General features: G+C 36.8%; 4 protein-coding genes across 8 annotated transcripts; 1 reads left to right on the top strand and 3 right to left on the bottom strand.

Moving 5' to 3' along the window:
• Positions 1–106: 106 nt before the first annotated feature.
• LOC116119646 (probable LRR receptor-like serine/threonine-protein kinase At3g47570) lies at positions 107–2,111 on the bottom strand. The gene is made up of 2 exons (XM_031405585.1): positions 690–2,111; positions 107–565 (listed from the first exon to the last, which is right to left on the bottom strand). Exons 1-2 carry the CDS (start codon positions 2,014–2,016, stop codon positions 186–188), a joined length of 1,707 nt encoding a protein of 568 aa, XP_031261445.1. The 5' UTR covers positions 2,017–2,111; the 3' UTR covers positions 107–185.
• Positions 2,016–3,422, bottom strand: LOC116119635 (putative receptor-like protein kinase At3g47110). The gene has a single exon (XM_031405578.1). It carries the CDS (start codon positions 3,420–3,422, stop codon positions 2,016–2,018), a length of 1,407 nt encoding a protein of 468 aa, XP_031261438.1.
• Positions 3,423–5,705: 2,283 nt separating this feature from the next.
• LOC116119647 lies at positions 5,706–9,000 on the top strand. Of its 3 annotated transcripts, XM_031405587.1 has the most exons (6): positions 5,706–6,158; positions 6,734–6,766; positions 6,845–7,005; positions 7,095–7,253; positions 7,386–7,817; positions 8,510–9,000. In XM_031405587.1, the coding sequence occupies exons 3-6, from the start codon at positions 6,967–6,969 to the stop codon at positions 8,750–8,752; spliced, it is 873 nt and encodes a 290-aa protein (XP_031261447.1). In that variant the 5' UTR covers positions 5,706–6,158; positions 6,734–6,766; positions 6,845–6,966; the 3' UTR covers positions 8,753–9,000. The 3 variants fall into 3 exon arrangements, with proteins under 3 accessions (XP_031261447.1, XP_031261446.1, XP_031261448.1); XM_031405586.1 differs by having other exon boundaries at positions 5,713–6,158; positions 7,095–7,817; XM_031405588.1 differs by having other exon boundaries at positions 5,714–6,158; positions 7,095–7,817; positions 8,514–8,573.
• A 1,822-nt stretch (positions 9,001–10,822) lies between these two features.
• Positions 10,823–19,429, bottom strand: LOC116119643 (RNA polymerase II C-terminal domain phosphatase-like 2). Of its 3 annotated transcripts, none has more exons than XM_031405584.1 (16): positions 19,014–19,429; positions 18,396–18,866; positions 15,542–15,752; positions 15,065–15,222; positions 14,819–14,889; positions 14,611–14,716; positions 14,429–14,518; positions 14,048–14,189; positions 13,687–13,937; positions 13,517–13,565; positions 13,059–13,192; positions 12,925–12,978; positions 12,519–12,615; positions 11,856–12,016; positions 11,106–11,182; positions 10,823–10,966 (listed from the first exon to the last, which is right to left on the bottom strand). In XM_031405584.1, the coding sequence occupies exons 1-16, from the start codon at positions 19,281–19,283 to the stop codon at positions 10,858–10,860; spliced, it is 2,451 nt and encodes an 816-aa protein (XP_031261444.1). In that variant the 5' UTR covers positions 19,284–19,429; the 3' UTR covers positions 10,823–10,857. The 3 variants fall into 3 exon arrangements, 2 of the variants coding, with proteins under 2 accessions (XP_031261444.1, XP_031261443.1); XM_031405583.1 differs by lacking the exons at positions 18,396–18,866; positions 19,014–19,429 and adding exons at positions 16,416–16,886; positions 17,034–17,449; XR_004126421.1 differs by lacking the exons at positions 18,396–18,866; positions 19,014–19,429 and adding exons at positions 16,416–16,886; positions 17,034–17,449 and having other exon boundaries at positions 10,903–10,966; positions 11,604–12,016.
• Between the last annotated feature and the right edge of the window lie 451 nt (positions 19,430–19,880).

The raw sequence follows: 19,880 nt of genomic DNA, 5'->3' as shown, positions 1-19,880 counted from the left end.
ATTAAAACCTGAATGTATTTGCACAATTTACAAGGTTTATTTGTTGTTTTGCATAATTTAAAAGGCTTGTGCTAGATTCAGTACTATATAAAATATTTGCCTTTGAAATTTTTATTCCTGAAGGACTCCAATTCCTTGCAACAGAAGACGGGTGCAATTAGTTATACAATTAACTTTAATTTGATTTAGATAATCCCATAGCGAAGAAGAGAGCTTCTGAGATTCTGTAAATTTTTGACAGAATCAATGATGTCCATTCGCTCTTTGGGGAAATCCACTGAGCAACCAACTCCAATTTTGAGTATTGCAATCAAACTCTCCTGTATTTTTTCCTTTTGTATGTCTGGATCACCTCTTTCTTCTTCTTCTTCCCCTCCAGCAACAAAAACTGGATCTAGAATTTCGGATATTCGTTCAGGCAAGCCTGTCTTAACGAAGTTGTGAAGATCTAATCCGTCTTTGAACATGTCATCAGTTGGCCTTTTCCCTGTAAACATCACCAACAAGAGGATGCCATAGCTGTACACGTCACCATATGTTGAAACTTGACTTCCCATTCCGTACTCTACAAATTCAATTTGTATAATAGTAAGAACAAGTGTACATACAAATTAAATTTCTTCCTGGATTTGACAGAAATTATTTCCAGGAAATAAAAACCACAGAAATTATTGAACACAGCAAGTTACCTGGTGCAGCATAGCCAACGGTTCCTTTCAATCCAATGGAGCTGCTTTGATTTGGATGAGACCTACTCGTGGCTTCAGGAATGAACCTTGTTAACCCAAAATCACCCACATGTGCAGTCATATCAATGTCAAGAAGAACATTGCTCGGCTTTAAATCACAATGGACAATGGGCTTGTGGCACTGGTGATGAAGATATTCCAGAGCTGAACCCACATCAATCGCAATGTTTAATCTTTGCAGAAGGCTTAAAATCCTCGGGCTATCATTCATATGATCAGCATCTGCATCTGGTAGTAACCAACTTTCTAAACTCCCATTAGGCATGAACTCATACACCAAAGCTTTGAAATCGTTACCTTGAAAGTCAATACTTGAGCACGCTGTTAGAATTTTGACAAGATTGCGGTGCCTTATGTTTCTTAAAGCTTCACATTCGGCCATGAAACTCTTTAAAGCTCCATGTTGAAGTAGGTTAAGTACTTTCACAGCAACAATTCTGTAGTTTAGACCGAGAATTCCTTTATAGACAGAGCCAAAGCTTCCGGAACCAATTAAGTTGGCAGAAGAAAATCCATCTGTCACCTTGAGGAGACTTTCATAAGAGACATTTAGAAGCAAATCCTTTTTAGTCGATGAGGACTCAGCTGAAGGCTCCTTTCTCCACTTCCTCAACCGGTGGATAATTACAAGTGACATGATCAAAACTAGCGCCACAAGTCCGGTAAGTACCGGAATTATTAACTTCAGTCTGCTGGACATTTTCTCTTTCTTTGAATGACTTGGAGAACACCGAGGTAATTTTAATTCTGGTAAACCTCCACAGAGCTTATCGTTACCAGCTACCGATATGGCAGTTGCATTTTTGAAAATTCCACCTGTTGGTACCTCGCCATCAAAATGATTGAATGAAAGGTTCAAATTTGTGAGCGAAAGGCGTTGGAAGTACTCTGGAATTTCTCGCGACAAGTTGTTGTGTGAAAGATCCAAGTCTCTGAGTCCTCTCAAGGTGCTAAAAGAAGTAGGAATAGTTCCTATAAAGAAATTACCTTCCATTTGGAGGTATTCCAAGGCTACACAACTGCCGAGGCCCCTTGGAATTTTGTCTAACAACTTATTGTTAGAAAGATCCAAGCGTCCAAGATTTTTCAAGTTACCAATTTCTGAAGGCAGGGCTCCAGTGAGTTTATTTTTGGCTAGATTTAGGGAAATGGTCAGGGAAGAAAGTCCCATAACTTCTTTGGGTATGGATCCTTGGAGATTATTTTGAGAAAGGTCAAGGTCTTGCAAGTAATGGAGGTTTCCAAAAGTGGAAGGAATAGTACCCATTAAGTGGTTCTTTTCAAGGTGTAGAGCATAAACTGAGTTATGTTGCCTATTGATGATGGAATGTGGACTGAAAAAGCATTTTCAGACAAATCCAATCGCCGCAGCATCGGAAGATTTCCAATAACATGAATGCTCCCTGATAAATTGTTTTTGCTCATTGTTAACTCTGTCAAGTTAACAAGGTTCTCAATCTCAATAGGGATGCTTCCAGATAATTGATTCCCACCCAATCTAAGTTGCACAAGTTGGGTTGAGAGGTTGCCTATAGAGTGAGGCAACTTGCCACCGAACCCGTTTTCACTTAGATCCAGTAACCGCAAATCTCTACATTTAGTCAAAGAATCCAAGAAGCTCAAGTCATCAGCTTCTCCATTCCCAAGTTGATTGGCTGCAAGAACCAGTGACCACAGACTAGGTAAGCCCCCAAAATCAATTTTAACTTTCCCTGTGAAATTACTACTGTTGATATCAAGTTCAAGGAGATTTGAAGCATTGGATAATGATTGTGGAAGCGGTCCAGTGAATCGGTTGTGACCAATATTAAAGACTTGCAAATTAGGAAGAGTGAAGCCCAAGTTTGATGGTAAGTTCCCGTGCAGTTGATTAAATGGTAGAGTAAAGACCGAAATGAATGACAGATTGAAAAGCGAGTGAGGGATTGTACCAGATAATTGGTTAAGGCCAAAACCAAGAAAATTTAAAGTCTTTAACCGGCCTAGGGATTCAGGTATGGTTCCCTCAAAGCCGTTAACTGACATGGAAAATGATCTAATTGAAGAAAGGTTGCCTAAAGAATCTGGGAGTTGTCCTCTGAGATGGTTATAGTGGAGCTGAAATCTCTCAAGCTTCTGCAATGAGCCAAGTTGACTCGGGATTTTTCCAATCAAGTTATTGAAGCCTAAACGAATCATGATAAGGCTCGAACAACCTGAGAGATTGACTGGGATCTCTCCGGAAAATGAGTTATTGGAGAAGTTAAGGTACTTGAGCCTGTATAGACGGCCTACTTCTGGTGGAATTTCACCATGGAAGTAGTTCTGTTGAAGGTTAATACCTCTGAGAAAGCTAAGATTTCCCATGTGAGGAGAGAGTGAACCCACCAAGTTATAGTTGCTCAGGTTCAGTGTGATCACTCTTTGATGGAGATGACCACAAGTGACACCTTTCCAGTTGCAGAAATGAACAGAATCATTCCATGAGCTAAAGAAACCAAGTGGGTCGTGGGTTATTTGAGATTTGATAGCAAGCAAGGCAAGTCTATCAGTGTCATTTCCAGGCAAAGTGGTAATTAATGATGCAAGAGTAGAGGTTGGTGTATGCAGCAAAATAATGAAGAACGGAACAAGAAATGGAATGAACAATACTGAGAATTGGAGTGAAGTCTTGAATTGAAGGGAAGACAACATGGCAGCTGACTTGTAGAAGGTGGCTGATGAGTAACACTCTTGGAGGGATAGGTGCTATGTATAAGAATTTTTTTCCTGACTGTAGAAGTTGGTTCAAGTATACAACTTGATACATACCATTAAATTATTATGGAAGACTTCGAATTGGTAGACTTATGCTAATCTGTAATCTGTATCGTGTAATCTAAGAATAAGTGTTAAAACTATTCAAAGGTCATTAAATTCTATTAATCTGTGACTAATCAATCAAAGAAATATGTAAAGTTTGTAATATACTTTGTTCTGTGCATGGTTTTTACATATATCCAGCTGAAATGCCTGGCTGTCAAGGAAAGCAATAGAAAGTGGAGCGAAATTTCTCTGCTAGATGTGAAAGCAATGACTATATTGGAAATATGACCATGAAGTCAAGTCAAAGGCTACTGCTGCTTCCAAGGATTGGAAGATTTCTGCCCATACTCAGTAAAAAATTGGTCCATATCAGTATAGATCGTGCTTAGATTACCTAATTTGATCCTGGTCTCCCTAGCAATCATACACAATCAATTTAAGAGAACAAAAATAGACTGGTATCTGCCCAGTCAAACATTTTATTCATTGATTCTCTTGCAAGTTGCAAACTGGTTTGGGTGGGTATACATGAAAATGAAATATTCAGTCAGCTGATCAATGATATCATATACCCCGTACTCAGCAAATGCTTGACTTAAGACTCCAATAAAAAACTGTTAAATATCGGAATTATGGAGCAAAGAGCTTAGAAAATTAAGTAGTGGGATTTGCATGGTTTCGACCATAATGTTGGAATTTGATTGCTTTTAAGTCTTTTTTTTTTTTTTTTTTTTGGTAGCTTGTGCGCATTTCGATTATTCTCCCGAGTTCTTAAAGTTAACTGTCAAATAAACTTTTAATGGTTACTTCTTATTAATAGTAGTAAAGATTCAAACTCGAGATTTTTTTAATAATACATCCAAAAGTTCTAATCGAACTGACAAACTGCCTAGAGGTAGTTAAAACTTTGCTTCTTTGCCAGACTTGTTAGTACTCACTCAAGTTTAAGTCTATGATCACTGGTGCACTTTTAAGGTCAAGAACAAGAATACAAGATAATCTAAAATACAAGGTCCCCCGTCCCCATTATACTTACTAATAATATAAGCCCACATTATTGACCTTAACAAGGATGGGACAGGCCGGCCCCCTTGACCCAGTGGGTCGAGCCCTGGAAGTCTAATCTTATATCCACATCAAGCCCATGCCTTATGCCATTTGAGCAAGGAAAAGCTTTCACTGGAAAAAAAAAAAAACGAAATTGTGATCATTTTGAGTTTTGACTTGAAAAAGGAAATCATTGATATGAAGTGAAGGAAGCTTTATCGATAAATATTATTTTATTTGGAATTGAATATGGTTGGAAATGGACGTGTAAAAGAATGATAAGCTCATGGACTTGCTTTTATGCCAACGAAACAAGACTTTTTATCTTTAATATTCTCAGCCGCACTTCATGACTTTTATAGGCTAGAATCCAAATTGCGAGCCGAAATTTGAAGCTCTCCAGGCCATAAATCATCTTTTCTTTAGTGGATCACGGTCTAGGAATAATATTTTTTTTTTCCAATTTTTACGGAAGATTGCATACATGAACTCAGTTATAATAACAAGTGATGCGTTTACACCAATTTAAGATCAAAATTTTGCACTGCCCACTGAAGGGAGGTTCATGTGCAAAAGGGCTAATTCAGGATGAGCCCATATTGGAGTTTGTCAGAGATGGCCCAAAATGGTCTGAACCGTGCTTGACCTAGCCCGCCATACTCTCATCAGCCCATATTCAGAAGAGAAACATTAATTGCTAATTTGCTTTCATGTGAACACAGCAAACATGGAGCTGAAAAGGTGCCCCTAAGCCAGTACTGGAGTGCCACTGAAGCAATAACTTTTCTTTCTTCGAAAAGCTGAAGATGAAACCCAACCTCAAACCTAAAATCTCAACTTTGAAAAAACATAAATCTGAGGTTGCCAACTTCTCCAGCTGCCACTTGCCAACTTCTACAGGTTCCCTCTTTAAGCAAAATCAAATCCAAATATTTTGTGTTAGATTTTTTCTGGGGGCCAGGAGAAAATGTAAAAATAATAATAAGTGAGATGAGGTGGGACAGGTGGCAAGGTCCACCATTAAAGTGAATGGTGGGGATTGAGAAAGAGTGACCACCGACGGTGACATTTTAATGAAGTCTCTCGAGATGCCAACAGTTAAATCCCTTAAATTTGCTTGAGATTCTCACGTTTGAGTTGAATGAAAGGCAGATTCAACCAACCCACGTGGAATCGGATCCGGTCATTTATCACCACCATTAGGTCCCACTATTATATATCACTCACTGGGTTTCAGCAGAGCCACCAGAAACATAGTACAAAAGATTTACAGAAACAAACAATAATTGACTTAACACTTCTGGATTTCTCTCTTTGTAATTCAGCTCACACGGTTGTAACTTGAAGTGGGTAATTGGGTGAGTGAGTGAGATGGAAACTTTGACAAGTTCTGCTTCGAAGATAATCTTTGGCAAGTACAGACACGGATGTTTCTTTTCTTCTAAAGAGTTGTATGTTAATAGACCCCAGCTTATGTTTTTACCTTCCAAGAGACATGTTAATGGCCGGTTCTTGCAACTCGTATCTCTCAAAGACAAGACTGTGCAGGCAATCTCTTGTATCGAGGCTGATTCTCAGGTCTTTTTCCCTTCACTTTTGGGTTTGTTCATATTGTTGTTTATGGTGGTTTTAAGAACATATTCTTTTTTTCTCTTTTTTCCTTTTTCTGTTCTCTTCCTTTATGAAAGAATCAGTGATATTAATTTCAAAATTTCTTTCCAAGTCTATGATTCTCGTGGTGAAGCATCAAATGGGTTAGCGCTTTTTTTTTTTTTTTTTTTTTTTTGTAGATTTTTCTTGCAAAAAGACTGTCCGTCAAATAAAAGAAAGACAAAAAAAAAGTAAAGAACCCACTTGATTATGCCCTCGTTTCTGCTATAGACATAAAAGTATGCCAGAAGCTTAAATTTTATTTTGCATACTTGAGAAAGTCTTTTGAGCATTTTTTTTTTTCTCCTTTTGAAGGACTATTTGTTTCAGATAAGAACAGTAGATTTGCTTAATTTTTAGCGTAATGATGCGCTTTGATATGCTTTTCTTTCTATGATAAAATTGGAGGGAGAAAAGCAAATGAAATTTTCAAAAAGTGGTTATGACTTGTGTAAAAAGATCATCTTGTTAATGGAAATCCGACAAACATTTTACTGGTGCAGGGAGAACTGGAGAATGCGGCCAGGAATATACGTGTAAGTTCCTGCTGATCTTGCAAAGCTTAAGATATTTGAAACTATCTAAGCCTAAAAGTCTATGATTCTGTTGTGCAGATCAATCAAATACTGTTCATGTCAAATTCCAGATACAGAAAAAATGCCGATTTGGCGAGGGATTTTTCATTGTAGGAGATGACCCTATATTTGGCTTATGGAACCCTGAAAGTGCAATACCAATGGACTGGTCAGATGAACATGTTTGGAGTGTGGAGCTGGTAAGTAAGAACTTCCATAAAAAGTTACAAGATATATATGTACACTTCTTTTTTCTGGAGGATAAATTTGGATGTGATACTATGTTTAGGATATACCTGTGGGAAAATCAATCCAATTCAAGTTCATACTGAAAAAAGCCACCGGTGGCATTCTGTGGCAACCAGGCCCTGATCGGACCATTCAAACTTGGGAAACTAAGAATACAATCACCATTATGGAAGACTGGAACGATGCTGGATATCAGAAAATAATTGAGGAAGAACCAATGGCTAGTCAAAATGGAAAACCTGCTGTCCAATCAGAACTTATACTTCCAGATGACGTCATTCAGCCAAAAAAGGAACTGGTCTTTGGCATAGGCGATGCTGAATATCAGAAAATAATTGAGGAAGAACCAATGGCTAGTCAAAATGGAAAACCTGCTGTCCAATCAGAACTTATACTTCCAGATGAGTTTATTCAGCCAAAAAAGGAACTGGTCGTTGGCATAGGCGACCCATCTGATGCAGTTGATAGTGATTTGGATTGGTTATCGACACCAGAGAAGCCTATCGAGGAAACACCTGTGACTGACGAGAGTATGGTGATGGCAAAAGATATTAGGAGAGCTGCGACAGTCGTCGAGAAGCCAGAAAGCTCAGACGATGAGGAAAATCTAATCTCCTATGAAGGAGAACCTGTTTTAGTACATGGCTTGACTCCATTAGAAACAGTGTCAACTGAAGGAGACATTCAAAATGAAAATCAGTCGAGTGTTCCTGTTGATGCTTCGCTTGGAATGAATGAAGCTAAGAACCATAGTTTGCCTGAGGTAACTGCTTGATGAGTGTGATGTTCTGTTGTTCGTTTATCTTTTCTTTCTTCATTTCTTCTGCTGCTTTTACCTGCCCAGCAATAATATTCCAATTTCCTTTAGCCACATCTTTGAATGTTAGTAGAATCCACATGACTTGTGTCTGTTGAGATCTAAGGTTGCTATATGAAATCTAAAATATTGTACATGAGTAAAAAAAGCTCTTTATTTGTCAATGTTGAGAGGTTGCATCTTAATTATCATTAGTTGGAACAAGATTGCAGTAAACGTTATTTCTATGTACTAAATTCTACCATCAGTAATCAAAGAAGTTCGGTTGTTTACTCAATTACACAACAAAACTTACAAAGCTACTTTTGCAAAGGATGGGATTATGTCTCACTGTTTTAGATCCATCTAAAAGTCAGCTGCCAGTCATTCAATACAGTGTTCAAATATTCATCAAAATCATACTCCCAGAAATAAAGAACATGAAACAGAACTATCATCTGCTTGACTATTAAGAATGTGATTTCTAATAATTCAAAGTAAAGACCTTTGCTGGAGAAAAGAGGGTGTTAATTCTATCATGGCAAAGTCCATGTCATTTAACTGCTGATACCATATAACATGCATTTATATTTTCCTTTTTTTTTTTTTTTCTATTTTTTTTTTTTCTATTTATTTAACTGAGACTGACTAATATCCAGTCAGATGAGAAGCAAGAACCTGAGAGTGATTCACACCAGGTGAAAGAGGAACAGGAGTCTAGCATGACGCCATTGGAAAGTAATTCTTTGCAAAATGACATCAAACAGCTTAATGATCGTCATTCAGCCAAACAAGAACAGGAGTACAACGTAACGCCATTGGAAAGTAATGTTTTGCAAAATGACATCCAATGGGGTCGTAGAACACTACATATGCTTCTAAATGGTTTAGGATTGCTGTAACATCATATAACAGAACGGAGATGAAAGATTGGTTATATTAGTTAATACCTGTAACTGTGCTACTCGGTCTCCTAATTTTTGTGACCTGGAATATACAGTATAAGAGTGTGAAAGGCTGTTGTATTGTATGTACATATCAACTTCATTTCCTTTACCTATAATTGTTGTACGCTATTATTTTGAGAATGCCCAGGATTTGTATTCTGTTAATTAATAATGAAAGTATAGCAGAGTTATTTTTGTGTGCAGCATATAAAATTGGTTACCAAGTTATGTAGCTAAAAGGTTCGAATATTTTCTGCAGAGGATAATGAATTTCCAAGTACATGATATATTAAGAATGGCAGCCGTATGTACAATTTCATAAAGTCCAAAACTCTTTCCTTGGACCATAGTGCATGTTTGGTTTAATATTTTTATTCCTATTTTGGATCCTATTCTCCAAATAGTGTTTGGTACAATATTCTAAAAATATTACCTTATTTTTTTTAATTACATTTTAACCCCATAAGGTTATTAATTTCATTAAATACCCCCTGGAAAAAAAGTTTAAAAATTAACAAAAACACCCCCATCAACCCAACTTGTCAGATTCCGGCAACCACTGTCGGTGATAGCCAGAATCTGTACAACGGCCTAACTTCCGATCAGAAATGGCCGGAAGTTCACTGCTGTGGCCTTTTCCGGCCAGATCCACCACGGATCTGGCCGGAAAAGGCCAGATCTGGCCGTCAGCGACGGCCAAAGAAATGGCCGTCGTTGACGGTCAACAACGGCCAAGATCTTTGGCCGTCGCTGACGGCCAAAGATGGCCCTCGTTTGGCCTTTTTCGGCCATCGACGGCCATAACAGACCGTAGATCTGGTATTTTTCGGCCAGATCCATCATTAATCTGGCCGGAAAAGGCCATAACGACGTGTTACGGCACAGATCCGACAAGTCTGTGCTGTAACGAAATTTTTCGGCCAGATTCCGGCGGTAGTGGTTGGAATCTGACACTGCATGTGGTGGGGGTGTTTTTGTCATTTTATATATCAGGGTCTTTAGTTAAATTAGTAAACCTAAGGGCTTTTTTACAAATTTTTAAAATTTACCTCGTAATACTCCCATATCCAATAACCTAATACTATCCCTAAAATCCTATCCAAAATACTAAACCAAACGCACCCACATCTCCCACAGCTCGATTTTTAATTGGTATCGAGATCAGACAGCCAAGAGCCCCCGGCATCTCTGCAGCCGTCCCAATTTGAATTTCTAATCATACTAAAATCATTTAATGTATTGATATCTTAAAAGTATCAATTTGAAGCACACAGCGTACGGCGTGGGATGGGATGGGATGGGATGGGTTATATAAAAATGATACCCTAATACTCTATAAATTTGCTGGAGTCATTTTCCTGCATGCTTGAAGCAAAAAAAATTTGATATAATTATTGAATATGGTTCATTTTTCTATTATATGCATTTTATACTTATAAGTGTAAAAAACCTGAGTGCAAAATAGAGAGCAAGAGAGTTAACCGTCAATACTATTGATCATTGTATTCTATAAAATATTCTATTTGAATACTAGACAATACTATTGATCATTGTATTCTATAAAATATTTTATTTGAATACTAAACGTAATTCCTTTATTGGAACAGATAAAAGATAAATGAATTGTCTTTTGTAACTTTTCTGATTTTATTATTGGGTGTTTTGGACGTGGTTTCAACAATTGTCACATTGTCATCAATCCAAAATAACTTCTACTGCACAATATAATTGGAATTCAAGAATCAAAACTAGGAGAATTTAAGAAACTTGAATGATAATTCCATTTATCTACAAAACCAAGATGAGACTTTACATGGTCTAGGGGGGTAAGCTCTGCCCTTGACATCCACTACAAAAGGAAAAAGTTGTGTAATGAAAAGGGACAGATCATCTCTCCAAATTAAAACAAAATTAGAGAAGGGATGTATTCACCTCCAACCGAGCCAACTTCAGCTCTGCTGGGGAAGATGAGCATATATGAATGTACAAATAGCCCAATCCAAGGCCTCGAAAACTTTTTGTCAATTTTTTTTTTTAAAATCAGGTTCCATTCTGCAATCTTATTGATTTTCAACAGGATGCCCATTCTTCTGTTGCCGAGAGGATGATAAACTATCTGAACCATGGAGTTCTTCCTTTGACCGTTTGCTTGGAATAAACTGTGGCGATCTGGAAAAGTCCACAAAATTACTGATATAAGAAACTAAAAGATCAACTATCACCAAGCTCTAAGTTGATCCTTGCTCACGTTTTTCAAAAACATGAAGGAGTACTAAATCAGTAAGTCATACTTCAAATTTTATGTTACCTGGGGAAATTGGCACGTTTTTGCACTTGCTGATTTACCAAACTGGAGGAACTACTCCCAGGTTCGACATCAGCAGCCTGAAAAGCATTTATAAGAAAACACAAAAAATTATTTTGGTCCAGTAGAATTTTATGAAATCACAAATTACATGGAAGTTTAAAGATCTCCTCATCTAAAAAGGAAAAATTATGTTGAACAAACATCTAACATATAGCCTTTATGTGAAGTTTGAAAAATATAATTAAACTTTTTTATCGAACATTGATAGATTCAGTTGCCGTAATTAGAATTACCAATAAACTCAAATAAACAGTATCTTACTTCCAACTACATTGAAGGAGAAATGAGGAGAAAATCCCAACTAAATGTATATTCACACTGAAGAGGGTACTACAAATAAATTATTAATCCATATATTAATAACTAAAAAAATCCTAAAAATACATGGGAGTACTTGGATAAGGGGTAGAAACTAGAGACTGACCACCAAGCCCTTACCTCTTAAAATAGAAATACCGGAGCCTGGTCAAGGCAGAAGTAGCAGATATGAAGCCAGCTCACTCCCCTTTCAGTGTTCTAGTTCTCACATCTTGGTGCAATGCAAAATCCAAAAAAGGAGTGGTTTCTCCCCAGATAACACTACCCCTCATCTGGAAATTTCTTGCCCACATACCCTTTATCCAAGCCTCACCTATGTTTTTGAACAAAGAAATCAAATCAAGTATTGAAAGCATCACCAGAAATTCCCACCTCAGGAGTGCTTTCTTTGCGTAACTCCTCTTCTTTTGGCCCTTCGACTGATTCAGGACTGACAGTCTCCCACAGAAACCCATTTTCATTTTCCAGAGAAAGCTTATCAAAATCTCTATCCACTGCTCCACCGCGAGGTGTTATGTATGCTACATACTTTTCTGAAATACCATGCACAAAATACATTCAGCACTATATGCCTCCACTCAGAAACCAAAACGAACCAGAAAAATAGATCCCAAAGAAATAAAATATAGAGATAAAAGTAAGAAAATAACAAGTTTTCCAGTGTATGTGCACTAACTTTATTATCATACAATCCATAAATGTAAAGTCATTCATAACATCTACAATAAACCATTAAGCTTTATCAGACAACAAAGAACATCACCATATCAGACAACAAAGAATGTTACTCCCAACAACAGCAGCAACAACCATCACCCTCTACAAAACACAGATTTTATTACGAGTCTTCCACATCAACAATCTATATTCAATTGATTTTAGTTAAACAAATGTCTAAGCTCCAAAGTTCCTTGAGTCATATGATAGAGAATATACTCTAAAATGACCTGTAACAGTTTTTTTTTTTTTTTAAAAAAAAGAGATCTTAAACAATGCAAAGCATGTGATAAAAAGTAAGCTGGTTAATGTTTTTACCTGCTAAGCTATGCAAGGCATTCTCAGCAGCTTGCTGTTGAGCATCCTTCCTTGTCTTACCCATTCCAACACCTATCTTCTCACCAGTGAACAAAACCTGAATTAAAAAAGCTTGCAAGAGTCAGTAAGCAATAACGATTGCTTCCTTCTTAGGTTAAACTAAAAAGGTGGGAAGAAAATAAAGAGTGAGAAATTGCCTAACATACTAATTTGTAACGACAATGAACCCTCTAAGTGACTATACCAAATGAAACTCCCGACAAACCAAGCACAAGCAAATTAAGTAATAATAGTAAACATCCACTGATTAACAAGAGTATCTGAAGAACAGCAAACAGTACTTCACAGAATAGCATTACCCATTTCCTTTAGTACTTACACAATAATACAGTTATTTTCCACTTACCTCAACAGAAAATTGCAAATCCTTACTGGTGCTTACAACAGACCTAAACTCGACCTGCACCATCAGACGTTATGTGATAAGGACCATGAGGCAAGTAAGAAGGCTACAAAACTCCAAGGCAAAGCATTGTGTACCTTTGAGCTGCATCTCTTTCCAATTTCTTGCAGCACACCAATAGACAAATGGGGCGGTAGGAAGTTCATTTTTCCAACTTCAATCTGAGCCTCTTTGCCATTAGAAGATGCATGATTTTGGGATACACCAACCTCTGTAAGAAACTTCAATCAGCAATCAATTTCCTAAGTATGATTACATGAAATCATCATTGCATTTAATTTAAGTCCAATCACATAATTTAATAAATTTAAAGTAGCCATTTAGTTGTCTCCAAGTCAGGTTCTATGCTCTGAACAGCCCAACCTCACAAATAAATAAAACATTAACCGCAAGCATAAATAAGATGTATTCACTGATGTTCTTTACATTAAGTATGTGCCATGATGATTTCTTTCCTATCAAATGCTATCACAGAATTAACTTCAGTCACTAGCAAATGATTCAAATTAATTCAGTTGTCGATAGAGTCACAAACCTGCTGGCTGAGTTGTTGGTAGCATATTTTGTCTGTGCAAATTATTTGCCTATAGATAATCAAAATTAATTTAGATAATCATTTTATAATGTTCACAAAAACACTGGAATATAAAATATCAACACTATCAATGCATTTCTCAAGAACATTCAAAGAAAATTCAAACGAACCTCTTCACCCTTCAGTTGGGATGCATGCAACAGTAAACCAGTTGAACTTGAACCTGGTCGATTATTTTGATGCACTCGATTAACCTCTTCTTCCACTATCCAGCCTCCCTGTGGTTGAATTGAGGATGATGGTGTTGGCACAGGTAATCTAGGTAGCAGAGGGGGCTGACCTGAGCTTTGATTCCTTAAATCTAAACCAGGCCTCACAGAGCTGTTCTCTCGCCTAACAGGAGCCCCAAGCAAACTAGGTTCTATGGTAAATTCAAAAAAAGTATAAGAACAAGAATCAAGACATACCCTACATCATACCTTCAAAATAATAACAAAAGGAAAAGTTTTAATTAAAAAATGAAGTCCATACTTTGAGAAGGATTCAGTGTTGCTAAAGATGTTGGACCAATGACATTTGGAATAATTGCAATAGGTGGCTCAGAAGTTTCAGGTTTCGAATCAAGGCTATTTTTCATAGGATTCATAACTGAGTCCACAACATACTTCTCATCCTGAAACACAAGAACTAAGGTCAATATAGAAGAAAAATCATTAAATTTCCATTGTGAGACATGAAAATAAACTCAGCACTACCAATGGGAAAACATCATTATTAGCATAAAACAATGATGGTTCATCAATAATTGTAGATGAAGCCAATTATGCCTTTACTCAACCAGTAAAGACCCTATCCCAACCAACTAAGGTCTTCTGAGAATTATTTTAGACCATATGAATACTCTAAACATACCGGTTGGTTCAATCTCCTCTCCACCTCAACTCCGTTCATTCCTTCACTGATTGGGGCATTGCTATTGCCATTTGGTACAAAACTGGCATCCTGCAATTCAGTAAGAGCTACATTAGAATACAAACAAACAATATGAACTTTCACTTAACAAATTAGAAAACATATAGTTTCAGTTCAAATACCTCTGATATCAAGTAATTGCTCACATCAGGAGCAGGTGGCAAATTTATCACATCATCCTCATAAGAGATTTCAGATATTCTTCGTAATAAATTCTCATCAAACTCCCTGGAAAAATATGGTATACGAAATACAATAAAAAAAAATTGAACAAGTAAGACTGCATAAACATCATTTAGATTTTGAAAACACAAAATAAACAGATCTTACTTGAAAAAATAACCTCTGACATTGCAAGCAACATTTCTTGCCACACAAAGGACTGGAACAGCACTTGCTGTCTGATAACACAAAAAAAAAAAAAAGGGGGGGGAGAAACAGAAAGATATCAACAGAAAACCTCTGGTGTTATTACAATTTTATTAGAGATCCAATGAAATAATACAATAATATACTCAAGCAAGAAAAGATAAGAAAAAATATATTAATTTAACATTACAGAAAGAAATTTTGTACCTCCGCTTGAGGAGCATAATACGGACTGAATGCAGGAACTACATGAACTCGAGGTTGGTCCTTATCTTCCCACACCTTACAACGATCATCAATCACCATTGCCATCTTTGGATGGCACATTCCATGCTGGAAGACATTTAGCAAAGATTTCTTGGAGCCTGTGAACAATAGAATTTTTCAGTAAAAAAATGTAGACATGAAAAGAAAAAACAAGGTGGCCAACTCAAGCACAATCAGTAAATATTTCATATTCCAGGTTGAATAGTGCACTATGAAATGAACCAGAATTTGCAAGATCAGCACCAACTTAAATAAATAGTAAATAAAATAAAACCTTACTCTGAGGTTTGACACAATAATCTAGTATAACATAAAAAGATAGAACAACTTCCACCAATTACATGTTGTAATAAAACAACACGTCAATATCAAAGCATGAATCAAGGCCAAAATATTCTTGAAACATAGGTTACATGCCTGATTTCACACAAACAACACGGTCCACGAGTTGCTTCGGACTTATCAAGTGTGCCTCTGGATCAAGAAGCCTCCACATTTCTAAGGCATAATCTCTTTCAGCCATGGTACAAACATAAACTTCAAACCTCTTGCGTCCTTTCGCAATCAAATAACTTCTCAAATCTTCCCATGCAGGTCGTAACCTCACAAGCACACTAGTATCACGATTCTACATAAACAAAAGAACCACTAACAATCAGGTAAAGAGAACCACCACACCTTTCAATTCAGGAAATGGTCACACTCCATATGTCCAATATATTATACATATGTCAAATTAAGTACTTGTAAATCTTATATTTAACAAATGACTACACTTGAAAAAGTCTATGCAAGTCCCAAACATCATCCTAAAAGCCAACAGAATTTCATAATACTCAAAAATTAGACACATGATAGGACACAATATATGCTACCACTCCAATGGCAGCCAACAAGAACAATAAAACTCACAGAGCGAGTTACTGCAATATGCTATCCTCCTATGTCAGCCAACAAGAACTATAAAATACATATTAGCTTCCATGATTATACATTATATACATCCATGGTTTCTTTAATGCAATCACTTGTTTTTCCACTCGATAATACTTTAAATTATTATACATATGAAAGTTGCCTGTACACAAACACACAATGAACCATCCTCATTGCACAATCTAGTGCCATCTAATTTCTAACCTCTTATCATGTAGACATGTAATTCTAACAAATTCACTTGATCAAATCATATTTACATTCATTAATCTATGCAACTCAACCAATCAGAAGCAATGGACAAATTTCATACACAAATAATTAGCTTCAATAAAAAAAAAAAATAGCCCCAAACCTCAGGATTGATCCTCGTGAGAACAAGATTCCTTTCCTGCAATCTAATTACAGGTCGAACAATTTTCTCATGATTATCAGACAGCGGAGGAATCTCCTCCTGTTGAATCTTAAACATCTTTCCATTATCCATCACATAATCATTCTCTGTGTAATTCTTTAACAGCATTCGATCATCCACGCAGCGCTTCAACTCAGCAGTCATTCCAGCAACCCGAATTGGATCAGTCTCTCGTGCAACCCAAGCTTTAAGAGCCTCAATTCTATCCTCAAACGACTTCATCGTGTTGGCAACAATAAGTGTTTCATCAAGATCAAATACAATCGCTAAACACCTTAAATTCAACATTCCTAAACACGAATTGTACAGACCCAAGGGAACCGAATAGCACCAAAAACACGGATACTTCTTCTGCTTACTTGGCATTGCCACCAAGTGAACCTCCTCATCTCCAATAACCACAACCGCTGTCTGTATAACCAATTAAAAGAAAAATAATACTATTCAAGTCAATTGAGTAAGTCTATTAAATTATTCAGTGAAAAATTACAACCAAATCCACTGACATTTCACATAAACAAACAGACAGTTCAAAACGAAATGATAACTAAATAAAACCTTCAATTCGTAGAAGCAAGCGGCGTGAAGAGTGATCAAATGAGGCTGTTCGACTGGAGACAATGATTCAAGCTTGCAACGCAACGAGGATGAAGAAATCGTGTGGAGAATTGAGAGAGGAATGCATCGCTCGCTACCTGGAGACAAGTGGTGAATTCGAATCTCGTTGTTTGGGAACTGCAAAATCTGGTCCGACACCGGAATAGTATCTAATTCTCCCAAAAAAAGTTCCCCGTGATAAACCACGGATTTATACCCTAAAAGACTCATTCAAAACAGTCTGATTGCACAGCTGAGTGTACAAAGAGGCAAAACGTAAAAATGTGAGAAAATTTCTTGAAGATTGTGAAATCCTATTAATTTCTTTTCTATTTTTTCTCCCCTCTTCCTCACACTCTAGGCCTCTGGCTTGGGCTCTTTCTCTTCCTCCCCCTCTTTCTCACACACTCTCCCTCCCTCTCTGTCGACGCGTTCAAACGAGGAAGTGGCCTGGCTGTATTTATAGGCCAAGGGTTGGAGGTTTATTTATTTTATAGTGTTGGTTTTGTCTGAATTTACGAAAATACCTAAATGGTACGGATTCCTCCAGCAGAAAGGCAGAAGCGCATGCTCTTTGTGATGAGGTGGGACCATCTCTTACACGTGGCACTCAATCAATGGATTATTTTGAAGCGGCTGCTTTTAAACCGTTTGATCGGATGCTCCTTTAAATTTCATTTTCTTTCCTCTAAACGTTTTCTTCATTTTTTATTTTTTATTTTTTGCTTAAGATAATCTTATTTATTACTTCGTTGACATTTTTTTAATTGACTTTATTTGGACATACTTGTTTTAGTATAAAACTACTATATCAATCAAATAAGTATAATTGTGAAGCCAAGTATCTATTAAAAATAGCATTTTGAAGTTTAGATGATTATAGGATTATTCGAAAAATATAAAGTAATTGGATTATATTTCCATAAAACCAACAAAAGGAAGTTTGGAGCGTGTTTGGTTGGATTTATCTATTGGTCAAAANCCAACAAGAACTATAAAATACATATTAGCTTCCATGATTATATATTATATACATCCATGATTTCTTTAATGCAATCACTTGTTTTTCCACTCGATAATACTTTAAATTATTATACATATGAAAGTTGCCTGTACACAAAAACACAATGAACCATCCTCATTGCACAATCTAGTGCCATCTAATTTCTAACCTCTTATCATGTAGACACGTAATTCTAACAAATTCACTTGATCAAATCATATTTACATTCATTAATCTATGCAACTCAACCAATCAGAAGCAATGGACAAATTTCATACACAAATAATTAGCTTCAATAAAAAAAAAAAATAGCCCCAAACCTCAGGATTGATCCTCGTGAGAACAAGATTCCTTTCCTGCAATCTAATTACAGGTCGAACAATTTTCTCATGATTATCAGACAGCGGAGGAATCTCCTCCTGTTGAATCTTAAACATCTTTCCATTATCCATCACATAATCATTCTCTGTGTAATTCTTTAACAGCATTCGATCATCCACGCAGCGCTTCAACTCAGCAGTCATTCCAGCAACCCGAATTGGATCAGTCTCTCGTGCAACCCAAGCTTTAAGAGCCTCAATTCTATCCTCAAACGACTTCATCGTGTTGGCAACAATAAGTGTTTCATCAAGATCAAATACAATCGCTAAACACCTTAAATTCAACATTCCTAAACACGAATTGTACAGACCCAAGGGAACCGAATAGCACCAAAAACACGGATACTTCTTCTGCTTACTTGGCATTGCCACCAAGTGAACCTCCTCATCTCCAATAACCACAACCGCTGTCTGTATAACCAATTAAAAGAAAAATAATACTATTCAAGTCAATTGAGTAAGTCTATTAAATTATTCAGTGAAAAATTACAACCAAATCCACTGACATTTCACATAAACAAACAGACAGTTCAAAACGAAATGATAACTAAATAAAACCTTCAATTCGTAGAAGCAAGCGGCGTGAAGAGTGATCAAATGAGGCTGTTCGACTGGAGACAATGATTCAAGCTTGCAACGCAACGAGGATGAAGAAATCGTGTGGAGAATTGAGAGAGGAATGCATCGCTCGCTACCTGGAGACAAGTGGTGAATTCGAATCTCGTTGTTTGGGAACTGCAAAATCTGGTCCGACACCGGAATAGTATCTAATTCTCCCAAAAAAAGTTCCCCGTGATAAACCACGGATTTATACCCTAAAAGACTCATTCAAAACAGTCTGATTGCACAGCTGAGTGTACAAAGAGGCAAAACGTAAAAATGTGAGAAAATTTCTTGAAGATTGTGAAATCCTATTAATTTCTTTTCTATTTTTTCTCCCCTCTTCCTCACACTCTAGGCCTCTGGCTTGGGCTCTTTCTCTTCCTCCCCCTCTTTCTCACACACTCTCCCTCCCTCTCTGTCGACGCGTTCAAACGAGGAAGTGGCCTGGCTGTATTTATAGGCCAAGGGTTGGAGGTTTATTTATTTTATAGTGTTGGTTTTGTCTGAATTTACGAAAATACCTAAATGGTACGGATTCCTCCAGCAGAAAGGCAGAAGCGCATGCTCTTTGTGATGAGGTGGGACCATCTCTTACACGTGGCACTCAATCAATGGATTATTTTGAAGCGGCTGCTTTTAAACCGTTTGATCGGATGCTCCTTTAAATTTCATTTTCTTTCCTCTAAACGTTTTCTTCATTTTTTATTTTTTATTTTTTGCTTAAGATAATCTTATTTATTAATTCGTTGACATTTTTTTAATTTACTTTATTTGGACACACTTGTTTTATTATAAAACTACTATATCAATCAAATAAGTATA

Source organism: Pistacia vera, unplaced genomic scaffold (genome assembly GCF_008641045.1).
Source record: "Pistacia vera cultivar Batoury unplaced genomic scaffold, PisVer_v2 Contig898, whole genome shotgun sequence".
NCBI lineage: Eukaryota > Viridiplantae > Streptophyta > Magnoliopsida > Sapindales > Anacardiaceae > Pistacia > Pistacia vera.
This window is presented reverse-complemented; position numbering and strand designations above follow the sequence as displayed.

Excerpts from the sequence above, each read along its gene's own strand:
- LOC116119643 (XM_031405584.1), bottom strand. The coding sequence starts at position 19,283 with ATGAGTCTTTTAGGGTATAAATCCGTGGTTTATCACGGGGAACTTTTT. Across the intron at positions 14,190-14,428 it reads AGAGGAGATTGAACCAACCG|GATGAGAAGTATGTTGTGGA; the intron begins GTATGTTTAGAG and ends CTTGTGTTTCAG. Across the intron at positions 12,017-12,518 it reads TGCCTTGCATAGCTTAGCAG|AAAAGTATGTAGCATACATA; the intron begins GTAAAAACATTA and ends ATGGTATTTCAG.
- LOC116119646 (XM_031405585.1), bottom strand. The coding sequence starts at position 2,016 with ATGGGTACTATTCCTTCCACTTTTGGAAACCTCCATTACTTGCAAGAC. Across the intron at positions 566-689 it reads CGTTGGCTATGCTGCACCAG|AGTACGGAATGGGAAGTCAA; the intron begins GTAACTTGCTGT and ends TTGAATTTGTAG.
- LOC116119647 (XM_031405586.1), top strand. The coding sequence starts at position 6,967 with ATGGACTGGTCAGATGAACATGTTTGGAGTGTGGAGCTG. Across the intron at positions 7,006-7,094 it reads ATGTTTGGAGTGTGGAGCTG|GATATACCTGTGGGAAAATC; the intron begins GTAAGTAAGAAC and ends TACTATGTTTAG. Across the intron at positions 7,818-8,509 it reads AGAACCATAGTTTGCCTGAG|TCAGATGAGAAGCAAGAACC; the intron begins GTAACTGCTTGA and ends ACTAATATCCAG.
- LOC116119635 (XM_031405578.1), bottom strand. The coding sequence starts at position 3,422 with ATGTTGTCTTCCCTTCAATTCAAGACTTCACTCCAATTCTCAGTATTG.